This window comes from Strigops habroptila, chromosome 5, assembly GCF_004027225.2.
Source record: "Strigops habroptila isolate Jane chromosome 5, bStrHab1.2.pri, whole genome shotgun sequence".
Classification (NCBI taxonomy): Eukaryota; Metazoa; Chordata; class Aves; order Psittaciformes; family Psittacidae; genus Strigops; species Strigops habroptila.
In genome coordinates, this window is record NC_044281.2 from 12328149 (window position 1) to 12354193 (window position 26045).

General features: G+C 37.3%; 2 protein-coding genes across 7 annotated transcripts; one reads left to right on the top strand and one right to left on the bottom strand.

Annotated features, from left to right (window-relative positions):
- Window positions 1-360: 360 nt before the first annotated feature.
- Window positions 361-8639, bottom strand: KCTD18 (potassium channel tetramerization domain containing 18). 3 transcript variants are annotated; one of them, XM_030485614.2, is made up of 7 exons: window positions 8579-8639; window positions 7073-7270; window positions 5662-5873; window positions 4542-4735; window positions 3358-3452; window positions 2814-2916; window positions 361-1143 (listed from the first exon to the last, which is right to left on the bottom strand). In XM_030485614.2, the coding sequence occupies exons 2-7, from the start codon at window positions 7227-7229 to the stop codon at window positions 606-608; spliced, it is 1299 nt and encodes a 432-aa protein (XP_030341474.1). In that variant the 5' UTR covers window positions 7230-7270; window positions 8579-8639; the 3' UTR covers window positions 361-605. The 3 variants fall into 3 exon arrangements, with proteins under 3 accessions (XP_030341474.1, XP_030341473.1, XP_030341476.1); XM_030485613.1 differs by lacking the exon at window positions 8579-8639 and adding an exon at window positions 8094-8390; XM_030485616.2 differs by lacking the exon at window positions 8579-8639 and adding an exon at window positions 8094-8348 and having other exon boundaries at window positions 7154-7270.
- On the top strand, window positions 8067-25119 carry SGO2 (shugoshin 2). Of its 4 annotated transcripts, none has more exons than XM_030485609.1 (11): window positions 8067-8406; window positions 10843-11132; window positions 11492-11625; window positions 13927-14081; window positions 14994-15169; window positions 15562-15639; window positions 16393-16463; window positions 17099-17334; window positions 17847-19856; window positions 22826-22973; window positions 24696-25119. In XM_030485609.1, exons 4-11 carry the CDS (start codon window positions 13937-13939, stop codon window positions 24799-24801), a joined length of 2970 nt encoding a protein of 989 aa, XP_030341469.1. In that variant the 5' UTR covers window positions 8067-8406; window positions 10843-11132; window positions 11492-11625; window positions 13927-13936; the 3' UTR covers window positions 24802-25119. The 4 variants fall into 4 exon arrangements, with proteins under 4 accessions (XP_030341469.1, XP_030341472.1, XP_030341470.1 ...); XM_030485612.1 differs by having other exon boundaries at window positions 17847-19064; XM_030485610.1 differs by having other exon boundaries at window positions 8119-8401.
- The last annotated feature ends 926 nt before the right edge of the window (window positions 25120-26045 follow it).

A 26045-nucleotide genomic window follows, 5' to 3' on the forward strand; every position in this document is an offset into this window, starting at 1 on the left:
CTTCCCTGCCTGAATTTTCTCATGGCACACAAGCCAAGGCGGTCCCTTTCATTGCTGTTAATAACATAGTGACTTATCCACGTGGAAAATACCACTAAATGCATTCAATTTCTGGAATCTTCACAGTACTCGGTATGTTGCACGCTTGTGGCAAACTTGTTCCTAATGAAAGCTACTATTATCTATTTTTCCCCACTTTAAAGATACAAATTAAGGAAATCAACTCCAGTTAATGTTATCTGTGTTGAAGGTGATAAAGAGGTCGTCTTTTATGCTGTGCAAATACACCCTTCAAAAGGTCAGTTGTAGTAGCACAGCCTAACAAATACAAATGTGAGATACTGGAACATACGACTGTACTATGTTTGAGAGGGTTTTTAATCCATTTTAATTCCTCCCTTTCCAACATCTAAAATATACTTAGAAGTAAAGCAGAAAATACACTTCAGTGCTGACTTAAAACAAGTTCTTCCTATGCTTCTCACAAACTTTTCCATCACAATTTTCTACCAAATCTTTGAATAAATAACCACACGAGTCGATGATGATCTTCTTCCTTGACCAGATGATGCAAAGCTATCCAGTCTATCAGGCTGAGTCAAGCATTATCCATCCGCTTTATCATTCTTAAGCTTAACATTCTTTGCTAATACAGCTGGTTCGTTCGTGTTTGGTACCATAGAAGTAGTAGTAGGAATTGCAACAGCAGCACTGTCCTGTTTGCTTGTTCTACTGGATACAGAAGAAGATGGCTGAGATGGTGTCACAAGAAAAAGTGGAGTTCGCTTTAGCTTTACTACACGGTTGCTTACGGGCTTCTTAGACACTGCTATCTTGAACATCGCTTGACGTGGTGTCCCATTGTCAGCACTCTGCCTTCTGCAGGGCGCCTGGGAATTGCTGGGCACTGCTGGGCATGTTGTGGATCCAGTTTCAGAAGCTACTCTGTGCAGTGTCATACTTTCACTGTTGGGTCGTTTCAGAGTCGCTGCAGAACGCGAAGCATTGCAAGCAGCTACCTTTAATGAGGCTGAATTCTTGACTTTGATATGGGTACTTGTTGAAGGACCTGAGAATCTAATTGGCTTGGGCCCCACTTTACATGGTAAACAGCCTTCCTCTTCAGTAAAGTCGATTAATCGTCTGTAAAACAAAGAACTTCAGTGAAAGAAACAAACTATGTACAGAAATTATTCTTTTTATAACATTGTTATAAAACAGACAATCTGCAACAGCCATCCACAAATCTGAAGTGCTTTTAATTTTTGCTTGTTACAATATCATCTATGGTTCCCAACTGTTCATCACTGCAATCACTGATGAATACTACCATTATAAGTAATGTTACTTATGTAATATTTATCAGTATAAGTAATATTACACATTAAAAACTGCAAGAGATACGGTGCACAAACAGCTGAGTGAAAATCACTGAGAAAAGGCTGGAGGAGTTAGAGAAAGTAAACATTAAAAAGCTACAGATTCCGTCGGATACAAAATCCACTAAATACTGGTCTGATGTGGTGTAAGTTATCTACAAAAATGTAAGATCCAATTGCACATAAAGACAAAATGTAGCATTCCACACTATGCAATTTGAGAAAATAAGAAAGATACTGCTGCTTTCTCCCTCCCCCATTTCTTTTCAATGCAAATGCTTATGGATAATCTTTCAAAAGAAAATGTTTATATAAGAAAAAAGTGCCTCCATAAGAAAGCCTATGGAGTCTCGTGGCAACTCTAATTGGCAGCGTTTTTAAAGTATTACACATATGGTGTTTCTCACTTTTGGCAAAGGAAAATGGACAGACACCTAGAAGATTTTAATTCCTCAGTAATACATGATGCCACAGAAATACAGGTTATGCTAAAACAGCTGAACAGGACGTTAGAAAATCTGAAACCCCAACGAAACAAAAACTAAACCAGGCCAGGTCAGAGGGATGATGAGTAAGTACAAATAAAAATCATTTTTGGAGAGATGAGGAAGAAGGCAGGGTGGGGAGAGAACACAGACACCAATTTAAACTCAGATGCATTAAAAAAATATATCAAAACAAAAGCTCTCAAACTGTGGCTCTATTGCTGGCTCCTACATGGGGCAAAGCTACTAAAGGCCTGAAGTAGAAGAAAGAACATGTATGAACCAGAGCGTATCTAGATTTTCAGCTGACAAAGAAAAGCTGTAGTTTTAACTGACCTGATTGTTAGGAATGAAGAAACATTTAGCTGGCAGGTCAGTACTGTGAAGAGGCTATGAGCTGTGAGAGCCACTGAAGAATAGCTTAAAAGATACGCTACAAAAGCACTGATGCTCTTCAGAGTACTTGCATTTTGTGTTTGTAAAGATCTGTGAAATGTCACAGGGTTTCGTACAAAAGAATAAACAGTATCTGAGGGTAATAATTCTTCTTACTGCTCTTATAAAATTGTTATTTGGTGACACTGTTCAAACAGAAAGCCTGCAAATACCCCAGTACTTATTATAAGGATTCTAGGGAGTTTTTCCTCAGAGCCATAAGGTGAGAATGTATTCTCAACATCTGCACATTCTAGAACAAAAGAACCACCAAAACAAAAAGGAAAAGTTAAACATTCAAAGATTTTGGTTCTTTAACAGTAGCAATGAAGTCCACGTAAAAGAGAATTGATAACTAGGTTCATTTACAGTATTTCAAGACAGGGTATTGTCTCACCAGGACCACTGCTGTCCATGAGGAGTTTTAGCTGAAACCTGAACATAGCATTTTGGGAGGGAAGAGATTGTGCTATATATCTGCTCTATTTTAAGCCACCTATGCAAATCAGTGTACCTTCTATGAACTGGAGGCATATGATGCAAACTGCCTTTCAAAGGGCGTTCTTCAAGAGTCCAGCATTCTATCAGCTCCTGAGGCACTCGCCAGTAGCTGACACCTGCATTTCAAAGGGACATTGTACTGAAGAGCTGAGGGAACATAGTCAGTATTATCTGTACGTACACCTGACAAAATGGAAGTATTTTATTAAGTAGAATTTCAGCTTTGAAACTCTGCTGACATGAGTGTTGTTTACAGCCAGCGTGGTTCCAGGACTTCCACCAGAGTGCCCAGTGGTAGCAGGCTATCACCCCTTGCATGTGGTAGCTCTCATTACACCATTCATGTCAACTCATGTCACCTTCTTGGAACATCCCTTAAGACCTTCTTCCCCCCATCCCCAAATAGCCACTCCCATGGAATATTTTACAACACGTCACCTACTGAATGAGTGAAAACATATGTAGAATCTTTATTAGAGTTAATTGGCAAATATTTTTATTATCTTTATATAAAAAAGTAGCACTATTGAAATACAAAAAAAAAATTAATACCTTACCTCTCCCTTCCCAGGCATTGAAAGCATCCATCATCTTTTTCAACTCAGTTACTGAGTAATAGCTCCAGATGTATTGGACGTTATTTCCAGCTTCTCTAGAAATATTGTTTTAAAGGTAACAGTTATGTGGTAAATCTGGCTACGCCCTTACATATTTACACTGCTGAAATGCATAATTCTTTTTAGCAAGTCCTAACTATAGGGACTTTATAGTGAATGTTTTGTAAAGTAAATGTTACTTAAGTTTCATTCATACAAAAGGTTCCAAACAGCCATCCTCCTATGAGCTGCATGCCTCTAAACACTGATTGCTAAAAATGGGTATTCATGAAAGAACAGATGTTCATAAAAGAAGAATTACAGAATTAATGATGCAAAATTTATTCTTCTGTATCTTAATCGTTTATTCAAAGGGAAAACACAGGAGGAGGACAGATACCTGATGCTATGTGTCCACATACTCTTGGAATAAATATTTACATTCCCAGACTAAATTTAGGAAAATATGCATCTTAATTATAAAAATGAAACATCAAAAGCTCTATCCTAATCATGTTTCAAAAGATACACAGTGAAGCACTCTAAGTGGACTAAGAGAAAGACAAATTACTTCCAGACACTCGTAAGTACAGGTCTACCAAGAACTTATAACTACTGTCATAAAAATACGTTAATAGTGTAGTAGAGAGATACATGTTCTTGAAAGAATTAAAACCATTTTTTTTTCATCTTCAGTTCTTTTCGTTGTTAAACATTTCTTCCAGCTGCCTTAAAAGACTGCAGAATACAATTACATGAATCACAACCAACACTGTGAATATTTCTGGATGGAGATTCATTCACTGTATTTAGTGTAAATATCCTAAATTAGAAAGTCATTTTAAATGGTCGAGACATTTTTAAAAATAGCAAGTAAAACATAATGAGAACTTACAGCACCAGCATGCTAGCCACCTTTTGTGGACTCTCTCAAATCCTTGTACTCCATGCTTAGTTGCTATCTTTGTTTGTTTAATGTGACTGCTGTATTAGGCGGCTGTTTTCGAAGCTGGAAAGAATGATTCCTTTCACAGATTTATAATACATTAGTGCTATATTATGCTACATGTAATACTATTTAGATATTATATGTGAGTGTTCGTTCTCACTCCATAGTGCTTTCATGTGTTTGACAGTCTTCTTACCTTTTGTAAATGCTTTTATGATGAATTTTTGTTCCCAGTTCCTTGTTAATTGCATCAGTCCCATCAGCTTTTGTGGCATACACACCAATAATTTTACTTTCACAGCTTGCTCCAGAAGTGTTGAGATAGTGCAGGACCCAAACTGTGGGCTTGGTACAAACTAAATCATAAGAATCACAGAAATCTAACAAAGCCTAGGGGGGGAGGGGGGAAGAAAGAAAAAAATAAAAAATACCAAACATTAATAAGAATACAATGGTTTTAGCTGAATAAGCTTTCATACTTAAGTTTTCTTAACTGACTGGTGAGTTCTTTTATGTAAATCAAGGAGGTGGTAGTTTATCCAGAATAATGTCTGCAGTATTTCTTATCTGATGTGACAGAGAATATTGTGAAACTAAGAGAAGCTCACAGAAAGGCAACAGAAATACTTAAAGGCACAGCAGATCCCTAATATGGAGAAAAACTGAAAGGCCCGGAAGTATTTTATGCTTTTCAAAAGGAAATGAGAATGTGAAATACATGGAACAGTAGCTTACTAAGAGAACACAAATGACTGTCATGACTAACACAGACCTGGTAAGATGAGTTTATTTCTGATCAGCAAATTAGAATTAGCTTTTAAGTTACAATACTTTAAAATAGACAAACCTTAGGGTTTTAAATAATACATTCATTTATTTCTTGTTCTAAAAAAATGGCAAAGTACATTTGTCTTTCGAGTTTCAGGATGAATTTGTAAATTTGAAAAAAAAACCCAAACCCTCAAACATCCTGAAGGGATCAAATCTAATCACAAGTAAAATTTGAAGCCAAACAGGGAACTAAACAATGTTGTTCCTACTGTGCAAGTTCTCCAGTGGACATGCATGTAAAACAGAGTGAATTTAAACTGTTGCTGTATTGCAATGATAGGAAAAGCTTAACTTAACATGTCCTTAACTACTATGTCTGCATTATCAACTCTTAAGTTTCCTTAACCTAAACCTTTGAATTTACTGATGATTTAACATGGTAATTAAAAAGTGCTAACTTGCATATACTATAGTTTTAGTATCTAATGCTAATGGATGGTGTGGATTAGAGAGTAGATCTTTAAAAATGGAAGAAATGTCAAGACCTTTTTAAGCTCTATATTTGACCTTAAAGAATACGTCTCCATTTCATTGGCCAAATGGTCAGACAGACTGTATGGGTAAGGGATGCCAAAATAATCTGCTTCCTCCTGCAGTGCAATTCGCATTTGTTCATCTCCAGGAATCCGAACTTCTCCATGAAGATAATCCAAAAGATACTTAAACAGTCTTCCATCTCGATCAATTACACATGCTCCTGAAAACATAAATTATTTAAAATACTGCTTCCAGCAAGAGAAGATGGACTACCAAATCATCAAGTAAAGCCTTTATATAAAGTTTCTGTACTAGTTTTACCTACTTAGGAGGAGTAAGTTTACTGTCTTTGTTCTTTTAAAACCACTATTTTGTTTCCCTGGAATATTTGTTATTTGAAGATAAGATTCTTAGTGCAGTAAAGATTTATTTGGAATTTCAGTGAAATCACTGATCTGCATAGGACCATGCCAACATACAACCTCAGCTGTATTGCACTTGACTTGAAATGCTAAAATCTAAATCTAGATGCATTTCTAATTCTAACTGCAGATACATCTTTTCTTGCTATTGCAGAGGTTTGGGGTTTTTTCCAATTTTGGCTCTAGGCAATTAAGAGAGTTAAAATCAGCATCAGCTCCAGTACACATCTAGTCCAGCCTTCCCTGAATATTGCTCTTTTTCTCTCCTTTGCCTGCTGGGCTCAAGGACCACAACGGAAACCGACCAAACTATACGCAGCTGTATACAGTAGGCTGTTTACTGCAACTGAAAGATGGCAGCAAAACCCTGCCCAGAAAAATGTTAAACATTTCAGATATTTTAAACAGTCAAAAGCATACAACAAGGAATTACTGTTCTCTATCTATCATATCTTTAAGCTGGACATACTTTGGCAGGATTTCCAAGTCACAAACGTGTGTGAAATTTGACCCATGAATAGTTTATTCAAGCTTTCCTATTAAGCCATAGTGGTGAAAAATGCAATCTTTACCAGGTAAGGAAGTATTCTGAATCAAAGATTAGACCCAAATCTCGTTATGTAACGAACAGAACGAGGTGCCTCTGGAGAATATAGGGGTTCTTAAACAGGATTCAAGTTAAATGCCAAATACTCTGCAACTTCAGTTTCATCTATTTTCGTATTCTTACTGAAGAAGTACATTCCAAAGCCCCAGTTTGGTCTGGGACAAGGCACAGTAAGCACTGTACAAACATGAGTAGTCTTGTGGAATTCAGATTAATTACTCCTAAATCATGCACGCTTAATCATTTTAACGTCCTGGAATTAAAGAAGCCAACTGATGCTCAGCAGATTGGAAAAGAGATCTACTATAAAATGTGTAAATATATACAAAAGCATGTATTTGCCACAGAGCTCCCTCATCAGAATTATATTTACAGCTTGAACATATTTACCTGACTCATCCACTTTTAGAGGAAAGCGTCCACTAAACATAGAAGCTAGCATTGAATCCTTAAAACGGCATAAAGACTCACGCCTGGCTGTGTACAAACATCCCCGCACATTAAGTTGTAGAATACCCTGGTCATCTTCAGTCTTGTCCCCTTCCATTGCATTTGCAAACGATGATGTTAATTGTGAGCTATTCAAACCTGAAACAGATAGAAAAAAAAGAAAATCTAATGCCATTTAAGATTGAACATGTATGACCTCAACTCTTAAGATATCTTTACACAATACAGTAAATCAACTTTGAAAACAGTTCAGGAGACATATTAGTGCAAATAGCCAAATATTCTACACTTTTACTATGAAAAACTATGGCATTTTATTTTTCTAGGAAACACAAAGGTTGGTTCTGACACAAATGGGTACACAGAATTACATGGTCAGTATGTGTGAGCAGAACACTGGAAGGACAGTCTGGGAAATCTTGCTTTGAGCATAGTTCACAGTACTAAACATGCAGTAATTCTGTACTAAAAACAACCTGGCTTCTTTAAAGTCCAACCTTTAATTAGGGCTGCTTTAACTAGTTGTTGAAGCTGTCACATCATTAATGCCACATTGCCAATAAATACTCCTGCCCGCCTTGAGCTCCCTGCAGAGAGGGGCCCCGTCAGGGCAGAAAAGAATGGCACAAGAAGCAGAAAAAAATCTTTTAACTCTTTTTTTTTTTTTTTTTTTTTGAGGTTTGTTTGGGGGGGCGGAGGGTGTTTTGGTTTTGGTTTGTTTGTGGATTGGTTTGGTTTGGCTTGGTTTTTTTTGGGGGGATAGGGTGGTGGTACTGGCTTTCGCCCGGGCACCAGCTATAGTTTCACCAAAGTACCCCGATGCACTCGGAGCCAGCCGGGCACAGCACAGGGAAGCCCCCCGAGGCGCTCCCGCCCGCGGGTGGGGCGCTGCTCCGCCAAAGCAGGGGGAAGCCCACCCCCGCCACTCCCCGGGGCGCGGGCGGCCGCCATCCCGCGTTACCTGCGCCGCCGTCTTCCCGTGACAGGGCCGCCTCGCTGGGCCTGGAGCGGGCAGGGCCGCCTAGGGGCTGCCGCGGCTCCCCAAAATGGCGGCTGGGCGGCAGGAAGGGCCGGGCCGGAGCCGAGCGGGGAGAGGAGAGGGGCTTCCCTGCCCGCGGGCTGGCGGGTCAGCCGGGTGTAGGGGCGCCCATGGCGCTGCTGGCCCTGCTAGCCCTGCCTCTCCCGCTTTGCGCGGAGGGGTCCCTCAGGCACGGCGGTGGTGTCGGTGTCTTCTGAAGCGAGGCTTACCCACATAAACTCGGCTACTCTGTAAGGTGGAAACCTTTCCTATTCATCTTTTGATTATTATTATTTATTTATTTATTACAAGTAAATGTTAACTCAGAGTGGTTTGATTAAATTGCATTTTCTGTAGGCTCAATAATATCACAGCTTGAGCTGTTCTAACCCACAGTGTTCCCGTTTTACTTCACGATAGTCTCAGACCTTTTCTGCTCAGCTCGGGGTGGGACACCACCTTTGGCCCGTGGTGGAAGCCCAAAACCAGGCGCTGGTTTCTCCTGCTGCTGTGCTTCCCGAGTTGCAGTGCTGAGATGGGTGATACCACAAGTGTGATGTGGTGGTATATGCCCCAAGTCAGTAAAGAAAGGTCTGCTTTGGTTAAAATGGAGGGCAAAGGCAGAAAAAAGTAGGCTCAGGTCAGCTGGTGTTTTCTGGCCTACTTTGACATGACTACTTGTCCCTTTGAGCAGACCAACTTGCCAGCTGTGTGCCCGCAGCAGTCTCTTTAGCTCTAGCTGATACATACAAATGCAGGCATTGTAGCTTCTAATTTGCTTTCCTGTTGCTTGCCTGTGAAACGTGGGGGTGGTTCTGCCTCAGACTTCATACATTTTTCAGAGCAAACTATTCATGCATTAAAACAGCACAGATAAATGGAGTCAAGGTGCTTCGCCCTCATACAGCCACTTCACAAAGGCTTGCAGAAACTGTGTCCTGTTAAATTGTTTATGTCTAACATATGGTTTGCTTGCTCACCAAAATGCATGCACAAACAATGGAAAGGTAGAGAAATTAGATTCTCATTATGCTTTTGTCTCAGCCTCATAATGCCAAGTTTCTGTACATGTGATGCAGCTGTATTTTCTAAAAATAAATAAAAAAACCAACCCCAAACAAAAAGTTTGGAACATCACGTCTAATTCCAGCTTAACTTTGTAAACAAATAGAGAAGAGTTTGGTTTTTGACATAACATATCCCTGTGGATACAACTGCCAAATAAGTAATAGTTTCTGCAAACTTTCTGGAAGGTATAAGCTATTATATGTTTAGAAGATACAGTAAGAAGTAACTAAATCCCAAATGTCAGCAATATATTTTAATTGCTGTCTGAAGTCCAGTAAAAATCCAGTTATTTAGCTGTACGTTGCACATATAAGAAATGTACCTCTATTGTATTTAAATAGTTTATCTGTATTTACCTAGCGAATTAGCTCAGTTATATCTGTAATTCATGTTGATTTTCATCCTGTATTGTCCAGGGTTTTTACTCATCATTGACCTTTCTGTTACCATATGTAAGGTATTTAAAATTTCAACTGCAAGTTCACTTGCTACAGGGTCAAATCAAAAGATGAGTAACAGTCACAGAGCAGCTGCTGTTCCAACCGTGCAGCTTGCTGTATTCTGGTCTGTTGCTACATTTTGATTTTGAGAATACATGAATATTCATAGGCTGCTGTGTTTTCAGTTAATGTTTAGGAGCATAGACTTGTAATTCAGACTTCAGTCAGGTGAAGGACATTGAAGGGAAGAGCCATCTAAATCATACTGCACCTGGTATGATTTAGATGGCTCATAAAAACGGAGAGAAGAATTTATCTTTGAAATTGTGTACTCTGAGTGATCACTTGCTACTTAGAACTCACTTTTTATCTTAATGCTGATTTGTATTGGTATGGCAGTTAAACCTACAGTATATACTTTATATGCTTAATTTTTTAAACAACTGACCATGCTACAGTTACAGCAAAGAAAGTAAATGGCCTGCCAAGCACCATGGCTCTCCTGTGCCCTTTGAACAGTCCTTGGCTAAGAATGTACCCAGAAGCCAGGCCTTTAATGCTTAATATCTAATTAATTAAATAAGCACACAAGTTACAAGATGCCACTGAATGTGATACAGACTGATAATTCATGGATGTTGGACTTACTATAACACAAGTAAAAATAGGTATAATAGATTATTTTTGTGGAATAGTTGTGTCTGGTTTATATCTTTAGTAAGGATATAATGTGTGTTGTCCCTGCGCTGTGAATGGTTCATATGACTGCTACTGCTGAACCCAGGACATTCATAAACAGCAGTTGCAACTTAAATGTGGTCATTGTTGTCACGTTACAATATGCTGTAAGTTTAACCTCCAATCTTTCTCACTCTAAAACATTCACCTAATGAAGTTGCAGCTTTCTGTGCTTGTTTTCTCCTTGTGTTAGTCAATATATGTACACAAACAATGCAGTAGGTTTTGGACCTCAGGTTTATCCATGCGAAATATCGTTACTATTCAAGGTCAGTGCAGCATGTACTCGGTATAGAAGCATGCAGCATAACCAGCCTGCATAAGCAAACTGCCCTTTCAGCTGCATGTTCTTGGGGAATGAACACAGGGACTTTTTTTGTTTTGTTTTTCGCTAATTTCCAAAGGAAGCCAGGCTTACACTCATCCTCTGTATATTTGTGTTTCAGTTTGCTAATTTCCGTCAAATCTGACAGAGGGGAAGAGGCATTAAGAAATGGGTTTTCATTAAGCTTGTGCGAAAAAAAGGTGTGATTAGAGGAAGGTATGGTCTTCATACTATACTTCAGGAAAAAATACAGCACAAGCTCAAGTCTTGTTGGACATCAGAGAATCTGCAGAGGGAGAAGCTGTTCTACATAATCTACCCACCAGAAGTGCTTTAGTCATAACTCATGCTTTACTAGACCCTTCGGAATTAATTCCTCCACCAAGATTCTTCTCAGAGATGGATTTGCAGGTATCTAGTAAGATACAAATTCAATGCAACACTTCCCACATGGTTAGGGCTTTTGCAGCAGGTCCGTCTCTGTCTGTCTTTCCCTGACTCCCTCATTTCTGTTCAGTTTAAAGACCAGTCATAGCATCCCAAATGACCGAAACCCAGAATTCCACTCTTAATATATGTTTAAGATATATAGGCTGTGAAACTTGGCAGTGCTTTAAGCTCTTCCCCAGTTTGAGCAGCTGGCAATTAACTGGAGATTTTTACATGTGAAATGTTAGAGTGTGGGAGTTCCTCAGCAGAGTGTAAAGGAAAGTATGACCACAGGTGGAAACGCAGTAATTCACATTTTGTTTTAAATTTATTGCCCGCAGTAGCGATGTAAACATTAAATGGAAGCAAACTGGCAATTGCCCCTTCAGGACTTGGGACTGTTGTAAAACTGGAGGAAATGAAAACTTACAATTGGATCTGGAGGAAAACACTGCCTTCTGGAAGGAATAAGGAGGTAAAACTTTATTTGATTGGTTTTCTATTTTTAAAGTTATGTAAGGTTATTTGCTCTTTTATTTGGCCAGACTTTTACAGTGGCTACAGTCTCTTCCAAGTTGCCTTGTAAGGGGAAATGTAGCAAAGGCATATAAGGTGTGCTGGATCAAATCTGTGTTTTAAGGGGATTGCATAGAAGTACAGGGTTTGCAGCTTCAGGGCTACAGTGAGAAACCATGCGATGTATCTTACACAAATTAAGAAAAGGAAGAAAAGAGAGACTCTCCAGATGCTATTTGTAGCAGATTGTGAAAATCACAAGTTGATAAAGATATATTTTCAAATAATGCCACTGATGCTTATGTATGCTTCCTCTGATTTACTTTATAGCATATTGTAATGTTAGCACGTGGAAAGGTAAGATTTTAATGATGGTTACTGCAGTATGGAACATAATGCTTTATTTCAACCTTCCACATCTCTATAAATCTTCAAATTAGAACTCTAACTCTCTTAAGATTTTCACAAACCCATTTACTATTAATTTGCAGATTCCTGGATCAAAATTAAGAATTAATGTCCACCTGAGCTAATGGTAGGACTGGGCCAGTGGAAACAAATGTGTGTGAAGGGTGTGTTAAAGAGCAAAGACTTTTGGGCTCAGAACACATTTTGAGGAAGGGCATTTTATTAGACTAAAATACTTCCTTCCAATTCCCAGTGCTAATATTACCTGAACCAAACTAAAAGTGGGCTTGCTCACATTCTAACATCAGAGACTCCTACCTTTACAAGTTGGTAAGTGTGCAGGCAGCCTGCATACTTGCTGTAATATATTGGTTTTTAAATTTAACATTTTCATAACTGTCTTGATGTCTGTCTATTCATTTTTTGTCATTTCATCTATTACTAATAGCTAAAGATCAGCCAGAAAGAAATTTTAACTTTCCACTGAGAAGGAATTAGATGGCTTTCTCCTTTTAACCTAAAGGAACTCTTTGAACTGAAAGCCTGATACCTTCAAAGTCTGACAAGTGGAGTGTCTGTAGTTCCCTACTCCCTTCATCACAGCATTCTGAGATTGATGCTAAGTGTTTATACAATTAATACTTAGTTTTTATTTTTAATATTACTAATGGTATTTAAAATGGTTTTGCAAAGACACATAGTTGAAAAGTTACACACATCCCACTCTTTTATGAAAAACACTAAAACTGGATTAAAGGTTAGTGACTTACTGCATATCCCAGTTCTGAAAAGAAGTGACTGTGACAGTATGTATGTAAGAGTACCCATGAACTATTCTAACATGGGTGATTTTGCATGTGCGCGATAAAACCGCTACGGCGCCTTTCCTGTTTCATCAACAAAGCATCAGAAAAGGTGGCTGCTGGTTGTGGTATAAATCCAGCTGTAGATACTGGTTGCGTTTGTATCCATCCTGGCTGTGCATTTTACCTTCGAATTACGAAGCACGGAGTGTTACTGATTCTCGAGTAGCTCTGTCATCTTTTCCGGCTTTCCTGTGTTGTTTTATTAAGACGTTGCTCAGTGATTTAATGCGGAGCAACCCTTCATTCCACATGAAACGCGGGCACGAGTCGGTTTGCAGGGGCAGGGCCGCGCTCCGTCCCCTCCGGCCTGACGGGGACCCTCGGGGACTGTTTGCGCCCCCGCCGGCGCGAGGCCCCTCAGCAGCGGCTCGGCCCAACGCAGCGGCTGCCGCCCAACGGCCGTTGGCGGGCGCGCAACCGTTGGCGGCCCCTGCGGCGAGGCGGGACGGGGCGCGCGCGCGGCGGCTCGCGCCTGTGGGGCCGCCAGGGACCCGGCGGGCGGCGGGAGCGGGTAGCTGGGACCGTGCTCCTCTTGACTCCCTTTAACTCCCTTTAACTCCCTTTAACTCCCGTGCGTGCTGTTTGTTTAAATTTGTAGCATTTTTCGTGCGGTTTGTTTAAAAGCTCCGAATTAAAATTGATCCTGACGAAGAACAAGCTGGTATGGTCATATTGTGAAGTGATAGAACCTTGTGGTTTTTCCTTTTTTAAGTGTAAGCTGCAATAGATAACTTGAAGGAAAGGACAAGATCAAAAATCCATGATCCTTTTAGTCTTCATGATTATTAAATATTTTGCCACTCTGTGATAGTGTGACTTAAGTCTCGAGCAATTCATTAACCTGTTTGAATTAATTGAACAGAGGTAAAGACTGAAGCAATTTTCTCAGCTTCAGATATAACAAATCCTGATAAGAGATAATGAAACTTAAATTTTTAAGGAACAAGATCATGTATTATTTGGACATTCCCTTTGACAATGTACAGGTTCATTTTGATGATGGATAAACAAGCAAATGCTAGATCGTCTGTCGTATTCACCTCGGATGCTGTTAAAGGACACATGAAGAAGAGGGATGGAACATTACGAGCTGCAAAATGGAATGCCTCTTTAGCATCTAAAATTAAAACTAAATTAATAAGTAAGTCCTGTTAAAATAAAAGGAAAGCCATCTACTGTGCTTAGAATATATGACTTCAAAAGGAATAGCAGTTGTATTTAACATGATTTGCTGAATTGCTGCCTGTTAAATACATTAATGTAGAGAATTTTGGGAGAGTCTGACAAAACACATGGTTGTAAGTTGTTTATTTATCCAGTTTTCTGACTCTTTTGTCATAGAATCATAGAATGGTTTGTGTTGGAAGGGACCTTAAAGCTCATCCAGTTCCAAACCCTGCCACGGGCAGGGACACCTCGCACTAGAGCAGGTTGCTCCAAGCCCTGTCCAACCTGGTCTTGCCAGGGATGGGGCAGCCACAGCTTCTCTGGGCACCCTGTGCCAGCGCCTCACCACTGACACAGTGAAGAATTTCTTCCTAATGTCTAATTTTCAGTGCTTGCTCTTTGGCACATATTATCTTGGTAATACATAGTATCACTGGGGGTAAAAAGTAAAATATGAGTAGGCAGGTTTTCATTAGGATAATGGAAGGTATATTTCTAATTTTAATCTTTTTTCTTTCTGTTGTCAAAACTCACATTTATGCTCAAAATGTTTGAACTGTTTCATTTGTAAAATGTGTATTTGGTTTTTAGAAATTCGGAAACATTTTTACACCTGCGAAGCTATCAATTTTTAAATGCTTTCTTCTTAAAATAATCTTATTAAAAAAAAAAATCCAGATTAGAGCAGAATCCTTGCATGAAATAAACTTGAACATGAAGCTGACAGAGTTGTCATCAGAATGATAGCCAGCAGAAACAGTTTTATATTAGGAAGTACTATTGTTCCACCAAAACCTACAGATAAAAATGTCATTATACAGGTATAATTCATGCAGAGAGGGCCTGGAATTGAAGCTGTTGAAAATAATTATTTTGTCTCCTTTAGATAACTCGTCTCTGTTAAAAGTATCTTTAAAACAAAATAATAAAGCATTAGCTGTGGCTTTGAGCGTGGAGAAAGAAAATTCTCGGAAGCTAAAGAGTGAGAAGATATTTCTTCAGAAGGAAGTAGAAAAGCTGCAGCTTCATAATATCTTGCTTCGTCGAAAACTAAGCTGTTTGGTATGCTGCAAATAATATAATTAAAACTTAGGTCAGCTAAACCAAGCTTTTATCTTTTTTTTGAAACTTAATATTGCTTCTTAAAATGGTGATTAAAAAAATATACACCTCAGATTTGTGAAGTTTTCTCATCTGATAGCATTCATGTTTGATTTTTCTTTCACGGTATTTTTTGGTACTTAACTATTTTGTCCATCAGTGTAAATGTCTATCCATAGCTATTTTAGTGTCAGTTTCACCTTTATAGATACTGAGATGGTATTAAAAATGAGTTTGTGCTCAGCTGAGTTAAAAATAGTACACCATAGATTCACCTCTATAGTTTTTCTTTTCTTAAGCCAGAAGCCACTTAAAGTACATCTTTTGAAAATTGCTTTTTCTTTTACATGCAGAATACAACTCTTATAGAAATAGAAGCGTTTTTGAATTATAAGCTCTTAAATGCAATAGAAATAAGCAGTCTTTCTGAGGTAAGATGTTTTTCGACCTATTACCATGTTGAACTCATTTTCCAGGATAATACTTTCAAAGGATCTAAACGGGTGCAATGTTCAAAATATTTTAAGTATTTTAAAACATTTACCCCAGTTACGTAAAACTTGGGATGAAACCCTAGTCTACTGAAATCAGAAATGAATTAAATTTTGCTGTTGCTTGCACTAAAAATTTAGGATTTAATCTTGTTTACAAAGTATCTAAAAGTTAAGTGTCAGTTAGCCCTGATTAAGTCATGTGGTTAAAAAAACCCAAAGCACAGCACTTCAGTATGTGGCATCCTTCACCAAGGAGTGAGCTACTTGCCTTTGGTTAGTGCTGCAATCAATATGTTGGAAACTTCACTAGAAAACATAATCCATGTTAGTCCTTGTGTCATGGCAAAATTACAGTTGATTTTAAGATACTAATTTTATTGTCTGTTCTACAGCTGCTTAGTGTTGCTCTGTGCTTCTATATGTGTAATACAGTTTGTGTTAGTTACAGCTACATTTTAAAAAGTCTCTACATTGTTTGGGATGCAGGTGGGTTACAGGTTTTGGTAAGTTTTGCTACAAAATATTTTTCTTTAAAAATTACTCTTTGAATATCGTGCATCTCTCATCAGTACTTTTATTTTTTGCCCATTCTTTTTTATTTTCTCCTGGAATATTTCTGATACTTATAAGAGGTATAAGATAAAATTCAACTGTTTCTACTTCCCCGCTGTTCTTCTTTTGACTCTGCAGAGTTATCTTCTGTCAGCTGGTCCAAGTAGCCCTACTGATGACCAGTTCAAAGGTACCTGTCGGTCTGCTAGGTAGGTGGTTGTATTAAATGCAGAAGTTGGTAAGTGTCTGTGGATTTTTGTTACAACTAATCTTTGTATATTGTCCTAAGCATTTTTGAGGTAACAGGAAACAACTTCCAATCTAATTCAGAAATTACCTATTTGCAAATTGGAATTTATATAGAGAGTGGTAGACAAAACTTGTGGTTTAATAGTTTGCTGCTTTCTTCATAGAATCTCACCAGCACAAAGCAGGATTCTCTATCATTAAAAAATACACGTTTGCCCCTAACATAGAATTGGATTTCATACTTGAGTTCTTGTTTTCTGCCTTTATATATTATTAAGGGAATCACAGAATCATAGAATAGTTAGGGTTGGAAAGGACATTAAGATCGTCTAGTTCCAACCCCCCTGCCATGGGCAGGGACACCTCGAACTAAACCATGTCACCCAAGACTCCATCCAGCCTGGCCTTGAACACTGCCAGGGATGGAGCATTCACAACTTCCTTGGGCAACCCATTCCAGTGCCTCACCACCCTCACTGTAAAGAACTTCTTCTTTATATCTAACCTAAACTTCCCCTGAATGCTTTAAATAATTGAATGGTATGGCCACAGAAACTGTAATAAAAATATTCACAGTAAAATTTCCTCTTTTCAGATCTGTAGAATTGCCAGTGAAGCTTCCTTTAATTGCCACAGCTAATGCAAAACAGCAAGGTAGCCCTTCTGTGTGTGAAATACCAAATTCTTATAAGTGTACCACTACTTTGACAGAGGAAATGCGTTCAGATCAAGTCAAGTTTGCATTATCATTGCCTTCCGGTACAAATAATCAAAAGTTAATTGAAATAGACTCAGTGGAAACAACCGTTGACAAAAACATATTTTTTAAAGGTATGTTGTATTTCTGTACAGGTGATTTATTTTTCAGAGCTATCTGAGAATTAGTATTTAATAATTCATTACTTGAAGTGTGATACAGAAGGTATAGTAAGATTCCTAAACTGTAATAAACTAATAAAAAATGAAATTCTCACCTGTAAGTGAAGGTGTGCTGACAGTCACTTGTAGAAAAATGTTCATTGAAATAACACAGCTGAAATGTAACAGAATTTATGTGAACAGAATAAGTTTAGTAAGATGAGCAAAGAATAACTGTATTCATTATAGAAAAATACATTTTTATTTACACCCAATTTCAAAAGTCCAACACTGGTAAAATATAAAATTAGTTCTAGTTAACTAAATTTTTAAGGACCAACCGCAGAAATGTGTGTATTTACTTAAAAAAAGGAAAAAAAAGTTTGTAATTTTCCATGCTTCTGGTCCAACTTTCAGTAATCTTGTTCTGATAATTCTACTCCAGTCTTTCTTTCCCTAAGCTGCTGAAATTTTTCTCTTTGCAGAAAATCAATTACACACCGAACTAACCTGCGATAGTGCCTTCCTGACTCATGTCAAAAATACACAATCTCTAAGACAGCCTGAGGAGCTTACAAAACAATATGATGATAGTTCATTGCAACTCAGTGGAAATGTGGCTGAAAGGAGGAAACATGAAGTACTTCATAAGTCAAAACCTCAACCTAATATAAAAGATTTTGATAAAAAATGTAGCTCAAATAATCTGCCTCTTCATGGTATCAACAGCAGCAGCAACACTAATGATATGAATTTGCAGGAAAGTTCAAGCGACTTGTCTTGCATTATTCCTTCAGCTCTTAAATTTAACAATGAAAGTAGGAGAGATTTTAAGAAGCTGCTTTTGACTGATAAGATGAAGCGTGAAGAAACGGTTTATGGTGCAGATATGGAGTTGACTGCCAGTGATGCAGGAGAACTACTTGCAGTTACAGTGAAAGATAAAGATAAGTTGCACCACAATAAAAATAGTAATGCCAATTCTGATGATAAAATATTAGCAAATTTCAGAAAAGTAAAATATTCTAAGAAGGATAAAGAGAAAATTAAAAGCAAGACTGAAATCCATTTGAATTTGTATACAGAGGAAAGGCACACAAGGGCTGACAATAGTGAAGTTTCAAAAACTACTGAGTCACAAACTCAACTATTCCAAAATCACACAGAACAGCTACCTACAGGAAATCCTGTAGGGAAGCTGAGTTTGCCGAATACCAGCAAATATTGTCAAGCACAAAATTGCCCAAGTAAAGCTAAATATACTAGGAGGACATACCAAGTTAACTTAATTAAGGAGACAAATAAAGAAACTTGCCCAGAAACATTGAAAGACATGGAAAGCAAAAAACAAAAAGCAGACTCAAACTCACCGATTAACCAGATCCCATCAGAAGTTTACTGTGCTGAAAATTTACCATTCCAAGGTAACACTTCTAATGTATTGCCTTTACAGTTGGACTTTCTGCATGCAAATGAAAAACACAGCAGCCCGAAAATAAACAGGAAAACTTTTCAAACCCCTTCTAAAATCAACACAGCAAAATACTGTAGAAAGGAAAATGGGCAATATGGAGAATATGTTTCAAAAAAGTCTCAAACAGAGGTAGACCAACATGGCAGCAAAAGAAAACAAGACCAGAAGAAAATTACAAAGAGAAAATGCAACAAAAAAAGTGACTACAGCCCAAGTGAAGAAACGGAAGGTGACAGCATTCATAAAATTACTCAGAAAGCAGACCAAAAGCTTAGCCATTTTTCGCCAGGCAGGTTAAAGCGTACGTTGGCAAAGGCTAGCCGGAAAGCATATATAATACCAAAAGAAAATCTTACACAGTTCTCACTTCATAAAAATGAAGAATTAAAAATTAATTTGCATGCAGAGGCTGTTTGTGGAAATAAAATAACTGAAAGTCAGCAAATGGAAGCAGCATTAGTCACTCAGAATGGTGTAGCTGTGAATACACCGCAAGCTAAAGAACTAGTTGATGGTGATGCCAACACGTTAAAGAAAGTAGATTCCTCTTCAGTGGCACATACACTGCCTCACATTAGCAATTCTCCTGATAATTGGGTAAAGTGCAAACAGAGGTTTAGTTCTGATACCACTGAGACCAGACCAGAGGAAAATTATTCCAAGCATATTGATCAGGGGATGCAGAATATCTTGGATGACCAGGAAGTCCCTCATGGGATAGATTCCTCTATGAGCAAGTTAAAGCCTACAGCTCAAATATCAGAAGTTTTTGAATTCTTACCTGTCAGGTGTTCTAAGAATATGCCATTAAATGTAGATAGCTTTTTCCAGGAAGGTCTTTCCAACGTGGAGCTCTCAGTTCTTGATAGCCACAAGGGTTCCATGAACTTCTCAATACTGAAAAACTCTGAAATCAGTGGGAAAAATGATCGTAATAAAGCACTGGATGCTGGAAAAGCAGGTCAAAAAATGGATCAAATTTCTAAAGAGACTCGCAAGAAGACTCTGACACCTTGTCATGGTATGTGAATGGGTGACAAAAAAGAAATAGCATTTTGAATCAGGTAGTGCCTGAAATAGTGGTAAGTTATCTTCTTTTAATTCTATCCTACTCTTACTGCTTCCTTAGATTAGATAAAACAGGAGTTAAAAAAGGTAGGACTGAAAATTACTAAAAATATTAATATTCTATACTTATTACCAGTCATTGTGGGAACTAATATCCTTGTTACTTTTCAGTATATTCCAAGATGACATTTAGTTGTGCAGATGTAAAAGCCATTATAGTTGGAGCATGTATTCATTTTCAAAGAATGTGATGGAATTCAGAAAGTTTGAGGTAGAAAGATGCAATAGATGGAGCTTTTGTACAAGGGAAATAAGAGTGAACTTTACGCTCTTCCCTTCATAAACAGAAAACATAGCTGGACTTAAAGATTTCATTTGTATTTCTTTAGAAACACTGCAATTGAACAGGAATTCTGAGATCTAAAAAAATGTACTTGGAGCAGGCTTTCTCTAGATGAGCAAACTCTCATGAGACAACCTCTTTTTTAAGTAAGATACGTTGAGAAAATAAACTTTAGTCTGAAAGATAGGTTTAGATTCTTCTATAATACAACAAAATTAGTGTAAAGGAGCTAAAAGGATATATGTCTAAACATCCATGCTAGAGTTTAAACATGCTTTAGAATGCAGCTTTGAAGTTTCCTAGCAAGAGTGGTCTATTTTGTAAACATTTATTCCCAACAAGTTCCTGTTTGCTTCATTGTCTCTGAAAATGTCCCAACACCTAGGCTGTTTCCTGGCTCAAATTAATAGTTTGAATCCCAAACTATCAAGCAAATACTGTCTTGGCTCCTTTTGAATACTAGGACACGATGGCCAAAAGAAAAAAAGAATCTACTATTTTACATGACCACAGAATAGGAATACCAGCAGAATTAGACCATTGTGCAAGGTATTAGTCCTGGTAATTTGTAGTTGCATCTTCTCATCTTTGATTCCTTCTTTGGAAGGTAGAAGAAGGATCCCATAATTTTATTAGCTTTACAGATAAATTAATAAACCCTTGTGATCAGCAGTATCAAAGACTACTGTCATAAAAAGCAAGCTAATCATTTGGTCTTCATCCATTTAAGCATAGTTCAAAAACCAGTTCATTTTTCATTGTATATCTAAATTTGTATCCCGAATGACAAGAAAGCAAGGAAATGCCGGCCTTTCTGATGATGCCAGCTCTTCTGGTCACTAGCCTGATCTGTACTTAGAAATATATCTTGAAAAGCTCCTGTGATGAAAGTCTCTATATAATTAGATCTATGTGAACATAAATATTCATGCAGGCATTCAGCTTTCCTAAATAATGCAGACTTAACAGATGTCTCAAAACTCTTAGTGCTTAAAAGAAGCTGGACTGATATCTAACCTTAAGCTTTAGGAAAAGCTTGGAGTAACAGTTTACTTTCACTTTTAAACTAGTACAAATCAAGATTTAAAAGCCAAACTTGGGAGGTTTCTCATGATCAGAGGGCCCTCTTGTTTACACCAAATGAGCATTGCTTCTCCTTAAAAAACTCCTTCAAAGACAATGCTTTTTCTTTTGCCTTCATAAATCAAGTGGGACTTGCTGCAAGCTGCCGAAAGTCACCCTAATGTCTCTCAGAAGTAAAGTTAGCAGAAATACTCTGACTTGATGTCTCTGCTTAACACATTTCAGACAACTATTGGTGAAATGATCAGTCTTACGCACTGAGGTATTTTACTTGATCCCAGTACAGAATTGTACTACAGGGTAGAATCAGCTTTATCAGCTTTATCAAGAGTGTGTATGCTAGGTTGGACAAAGCATTCAGATGCTATAATAAAGAAAGTCTTCACTGTTTGACAGGTATGTAAATATACAGTTTATTAGTCTCAAGATCAGCACAACAAAAAGTTCATCTTGTATCCCATATGCCTATGAATTTATTCTCTGAGATAAATAGCATCCATTTGCTGCCACAGAGAATTTAAGGTAAAGCATTCAAACTCGCGAAGTGAAGAGTGTTTTAAATTTAGTTCCTTTGAAAACCTATATTCCAAACATTCTCATCTGGATGCAGTAAATCTAAACTTTGACCTGTATCAGTGGGGAATGTATGCTCTTGGAAGAACTTTCAAGGAATAAACAGATTAAGATTATTTCATCTTGCATTGCTGTCTGCATTAAATCTCAGTGCTTTTCAGAGACTATGATCAATAAATGGGTTAGAACTTTTTGAAATGTGGGCTAAAGAATAATTTCAGTATTTCTCCCAAGTTATTAAAATACTTGTCTCCAAATTAAATATTGATTCTTTAGTCTGGCATTCTGAATTGGCCTTAAAGGATTACAGAAAGCTGGCACAAGTAGTACTACTACTACTAAGGCTGGTTATTCCTTTTCAAGGAGTATTCCTCTTGGACATGTTCAGTGGCTCAAAATATGAGGCATTGTAAACAGTTTGGTAGTACACAGTTTTGAAGATAAGGAGGCCCACTTAGTTAGTCACCTTGCTATGTTCTTTTTATGCATATGTGCCCCAAGAGCAGGCTGAAAGTTGGAAAATGCAGGACTAGAGAACCCTTATGCAGGTTGAATCCTTATATTGTACATGTATGCCCCCTGTCCTGCATTCAGGGTCATGAGCTGTGTGCAGTTTTGTCTTTTTAAATGCAATAACTCTTGGGAGTCCTAAGCCATTGGCTGCAAATTATGATGCTTATGGGGCCTAAAATGTCCCAAGAGCCACAGCAGACTTTAAACAGCTCCAAATTTGGTAGGTCGAAAGCTGTTATAGTTGCATTTCCTTTGATAATCTATCCCATTTTTTGTTGAGTATCTTTAGAGTAAGACCAGTAACCAAAGTACCTGAATTAATAAATACTTTTTTAAATAAGGATGAATTAAGTTTACTTAATGATTCTGAAAATACTTAAAATGAGGCATATACACTTCTGTATTCACAGGGAGAAAGGTCTTGCAAGATGTTACAAATACTAGTATACAATCTCACACTTCTTCACCTAAATCCTGCAAAACCTTAGAAGAAAACTCAGCAGCACCATCTAGACGAGGAAGAGCCAGTATTTGCTACAAAGAACCCAAAATAAACAGGTAGGTATATGTAAGTTAGGGCTTTTGTGCTTTCATTTGTTGGGGTTTTTTGGTTTTGGTTTTTTTTTTTTTTTTGAGTACATACCTATCTGAAATAAAGATTTGCTATTAAAAGCCCCAAATAAACAGTTGAACTATTTCTTTCACAAATCTCTTTTGCAAAGATACGTCAGTGTTGATATAAAACGTTACCTGTTAGTGTGGCAGGATTTCCAAGTGCTGAAGTAAGACACCAACATATAATATAGCATATAACATTTAAATATAGTATATAATATACCATTTTATACTAGTAGTGAATAAATGAATTCTTAATACGTGATATAATACATGATATAAACCCCTTTAGAGGTGGATAATTGTAAATGTTATACTTAAATGTAAGCTTGTACCGTAATAATGTCCTTGTAATATTGTCAAGTGGCAAGATAATTTATGCACTAATACTATATAATGCCATCATTTTGCTTTAACTAGCTGAGTCTAATATAAGAAATCCTTTGAGTTTAAGATATTTTAATTTCATAATTAGTTACTTACCTCTCAGTGTTCTTAGCGAATTTAATGGTACAGGATTTACAAGACTGTTAAAAGAAAACACATAAATTTTGTAATCACTATTAAAATTTAAACCAGGATTTTAAAGCCAAACTTCCATTAAGAAAACTAATATATTTGCATTTACATGAATAGATCTAAATCCCAGTGGACCTTTAGGCTGATTATTTCTCAAAATGTTTTGAGAGTTTCTTGCCACAGAATTGGTTGGGGTTTTTTGTTTGGTGTGGTTGATTTGGTTTGGGGTTTTTCTTTAAGTAAATTATTAATTTAAGGAAAATTTAAGCTGTGTTTTATGTGTATTAGCAGAATGCATATTCGTGAGGTAAAGACAGTATTAAGATATCTCCACAGTAGTGTTGAGACTGCAAGGATTATAGCAACTTCATGACAAAGGTTTAAAAAGAATATGTCTTCCTTTTTTTTGCAAAACTGTGGGAGGAGAAGAAAATAAATCCACAAATAGAAAAAAATTAGCACATGTTCTTATACATGCTCAAAATATTTTTATTTACCTCTGTAAGGAAGCAATAAACTGCAGCAATGAGACTGAGGACAAAAGGAGCTAAAAGTAATGTAGGAAGTGTCTTTTCACTTTACTGCTGGCTTTTCAGAAATATTTATGCCAGATAGCTTGTAAAAGAAATGCACAGGGATTAGAGTTATGTTTTTATTTTACTAATTGAATTGAATGCTAAATGCTGTAATATTATTATATTTATATAGTCCCCTCTTTTACCCCACAATGATAAAGTTCTGTACTTCTGGAGAGAGTCGGTAACTAATCACAGAATAAAAATGTGGATGTCACTCAAGATTTTAGATTCCTGTCTCCTATTTATATTTGATTTTCAAGTATACTGTCCTGAATGCATGTTGTTAAGCTTTTGGTATAAATAATTTTTGTGTTTTTTCTTCTAGGAGTAAGTTACAATTACTCACATACTAATATGATACATAAAAAGACTACTATTTTTAGCATTCATTTGGAAAACAGTTACCTATGCCTTCCTATTTCAGACGCATTTATTTTCCATAAATCTAATTTCTTTGGTGTATCAAGCTTTCACTGAGAGTATTTACCATTTCGAATTGGTATTATAATTGTAGTTACATAGGTGCTTTGTGATATTCATACATTATGTCTTTTATTTTTGTTTACAGCAAATTAAGGCGTGGGGATCAGTTCACAGACACACAATTCCTGAATTCTCCAGTCTATAAAGTAAAAAATAAAAGAAGTTTTAAAAGTAAATCCAAATTGATTTGAAGAAAAGCGAATTGCCTTTACGAACAATTCTTCTAAAATGGGTACAATTTTAAAACTATATATATATGGTTAGCAGCATAGAGTGCTTATTGTTCTTTGATTAATAAAAGTCTTCAGGTATGGAATTTCCTGGAAAGGAGTCTATATAAGGGACACAGAATACTTTACTGAGGAAGGAAAACACAAGTTAGGCTTCACTCCATGTTTTGCATCTCTGATCACTAGTTTATAATTCTGTTCAAAGGTTTTGCAGCACTTCTTAATTTGTAAGAAAAGTGTACATTTTCATGAGAATCAAAAATAAATAATCTTTGGGAATTTTAGTGTTTTTCATATTTACTATGAGTAAATCCTGGTTGGAACAAACACAGGCATCCCAAATTTTGATTAATCTACTGAAATAGTTGGAGACAGTCCCTTTGTGTGTGTGTGTGTGATAGTTGACTTTTGGATTTGACAGAATCACACTGAAATTTGAATGAGGAAGTCTCATCTTGGGGAATAACAGAGAGAAGTCTTGTGTCCAGAGTATGTGCTAGAGGCAGCCAGAAAGAAAATAGCCCTGCATTAGAAATTCTTATACTGTTTCCAAAGGCATTCACTGTTGAAACTTCCAGAGATGAGATCTTTGGTTAGCTGGACCTTTGGTGTGTTACAGTACACCTCTTTTTAAGAGGTGTAACTGATATTCTTTAATTCATAATATATTCTTAAAAATACCAAACCAGACTGTACTCTTTGTACTTCATTGTAGCTTCTATTGTAACCTGGGAAGCTGATGGAGAAAATAGTCCTGGAAACTCTTTCCACGTGTTAGAGACAAGAAGGTGATTGGGAGTAGCTGCCATTGATTTACAAAGGGGAAATGATGCTTTATTAACCCAGTAGTGTTCTGCTGTGAGAAAACTAGGTTGGTGGGTGAGGGGAGAGCAGTAGATGTTGTTTGTCTCAACTTCAGTAAGGCTTTTGACATTGTGTCTGACAAAACTCCACAGACAAGCTGACAAAGTATCTGTTAGTTAAGTGCAATGTGAGGTGGATTGAAAACTGGATGAAGCACTGGCCCCAAAGGGTTGTGATCAGAAGCATCCAGTTTGCCTCCAGTTGGAGGCAAAACACTAGAGCTCCCTTGGGTTTCACCCTGGGGCCAGTACTGTTTAACATCTTCATTAACAACCTGTATAATGAAAGAGAGTGCAGACTACCCAGATTTGCAGTTGATACAAAAATGGGAGAAGTGGCTG

Excerpts from the sequence above, each read along its gene's own strand:
- KCTD18 (XM_030485614.2), bottom strand. The coding sequence starts at position 7,229 with ATGGAAGGGGACAAGACTGAAGATGACCAGGGTATTCTACAACTTAAT. Across the intron at positions 3,453-4,541 it reads CATAAAAGCATTTACAAAAG|AGAAGCTGGAAATAACGTCC; the intron begins GTAAGAAGACTG and ends CAATATTTCTAG. Across the intron at positions 2,917-3,357 it reads CAATGCCTGGGAAGGGAGAG|GTGTCAGCTACTGGCGAGTG; the intron begins GTAAGGTATTAA and ends TTTGAAATGCAG.
- SGO2 (XM_030485609.1), top strand. The coding sequence starts at position 13,937 with ATGATGGATAAACAAGCAAATGCTAGATCGTCTGTCGTATTCACCTCG. Across the intron at positions 14,082-14,993 it reads AATTAAAACTAAATTAATAA|ATAACTCGTCTCTGTTAAAA; the intron begins GTAAGTCCTGTT and ends TGTCTCCTTTAG. Across the intron at positions 19,857-22,825 it reads GACTCTGACACCTTGTCATG|GGAGAAAGGTCTTGCAAGAT; the intron begins GTATGTGAATGG and ends CTGTATTCACAG.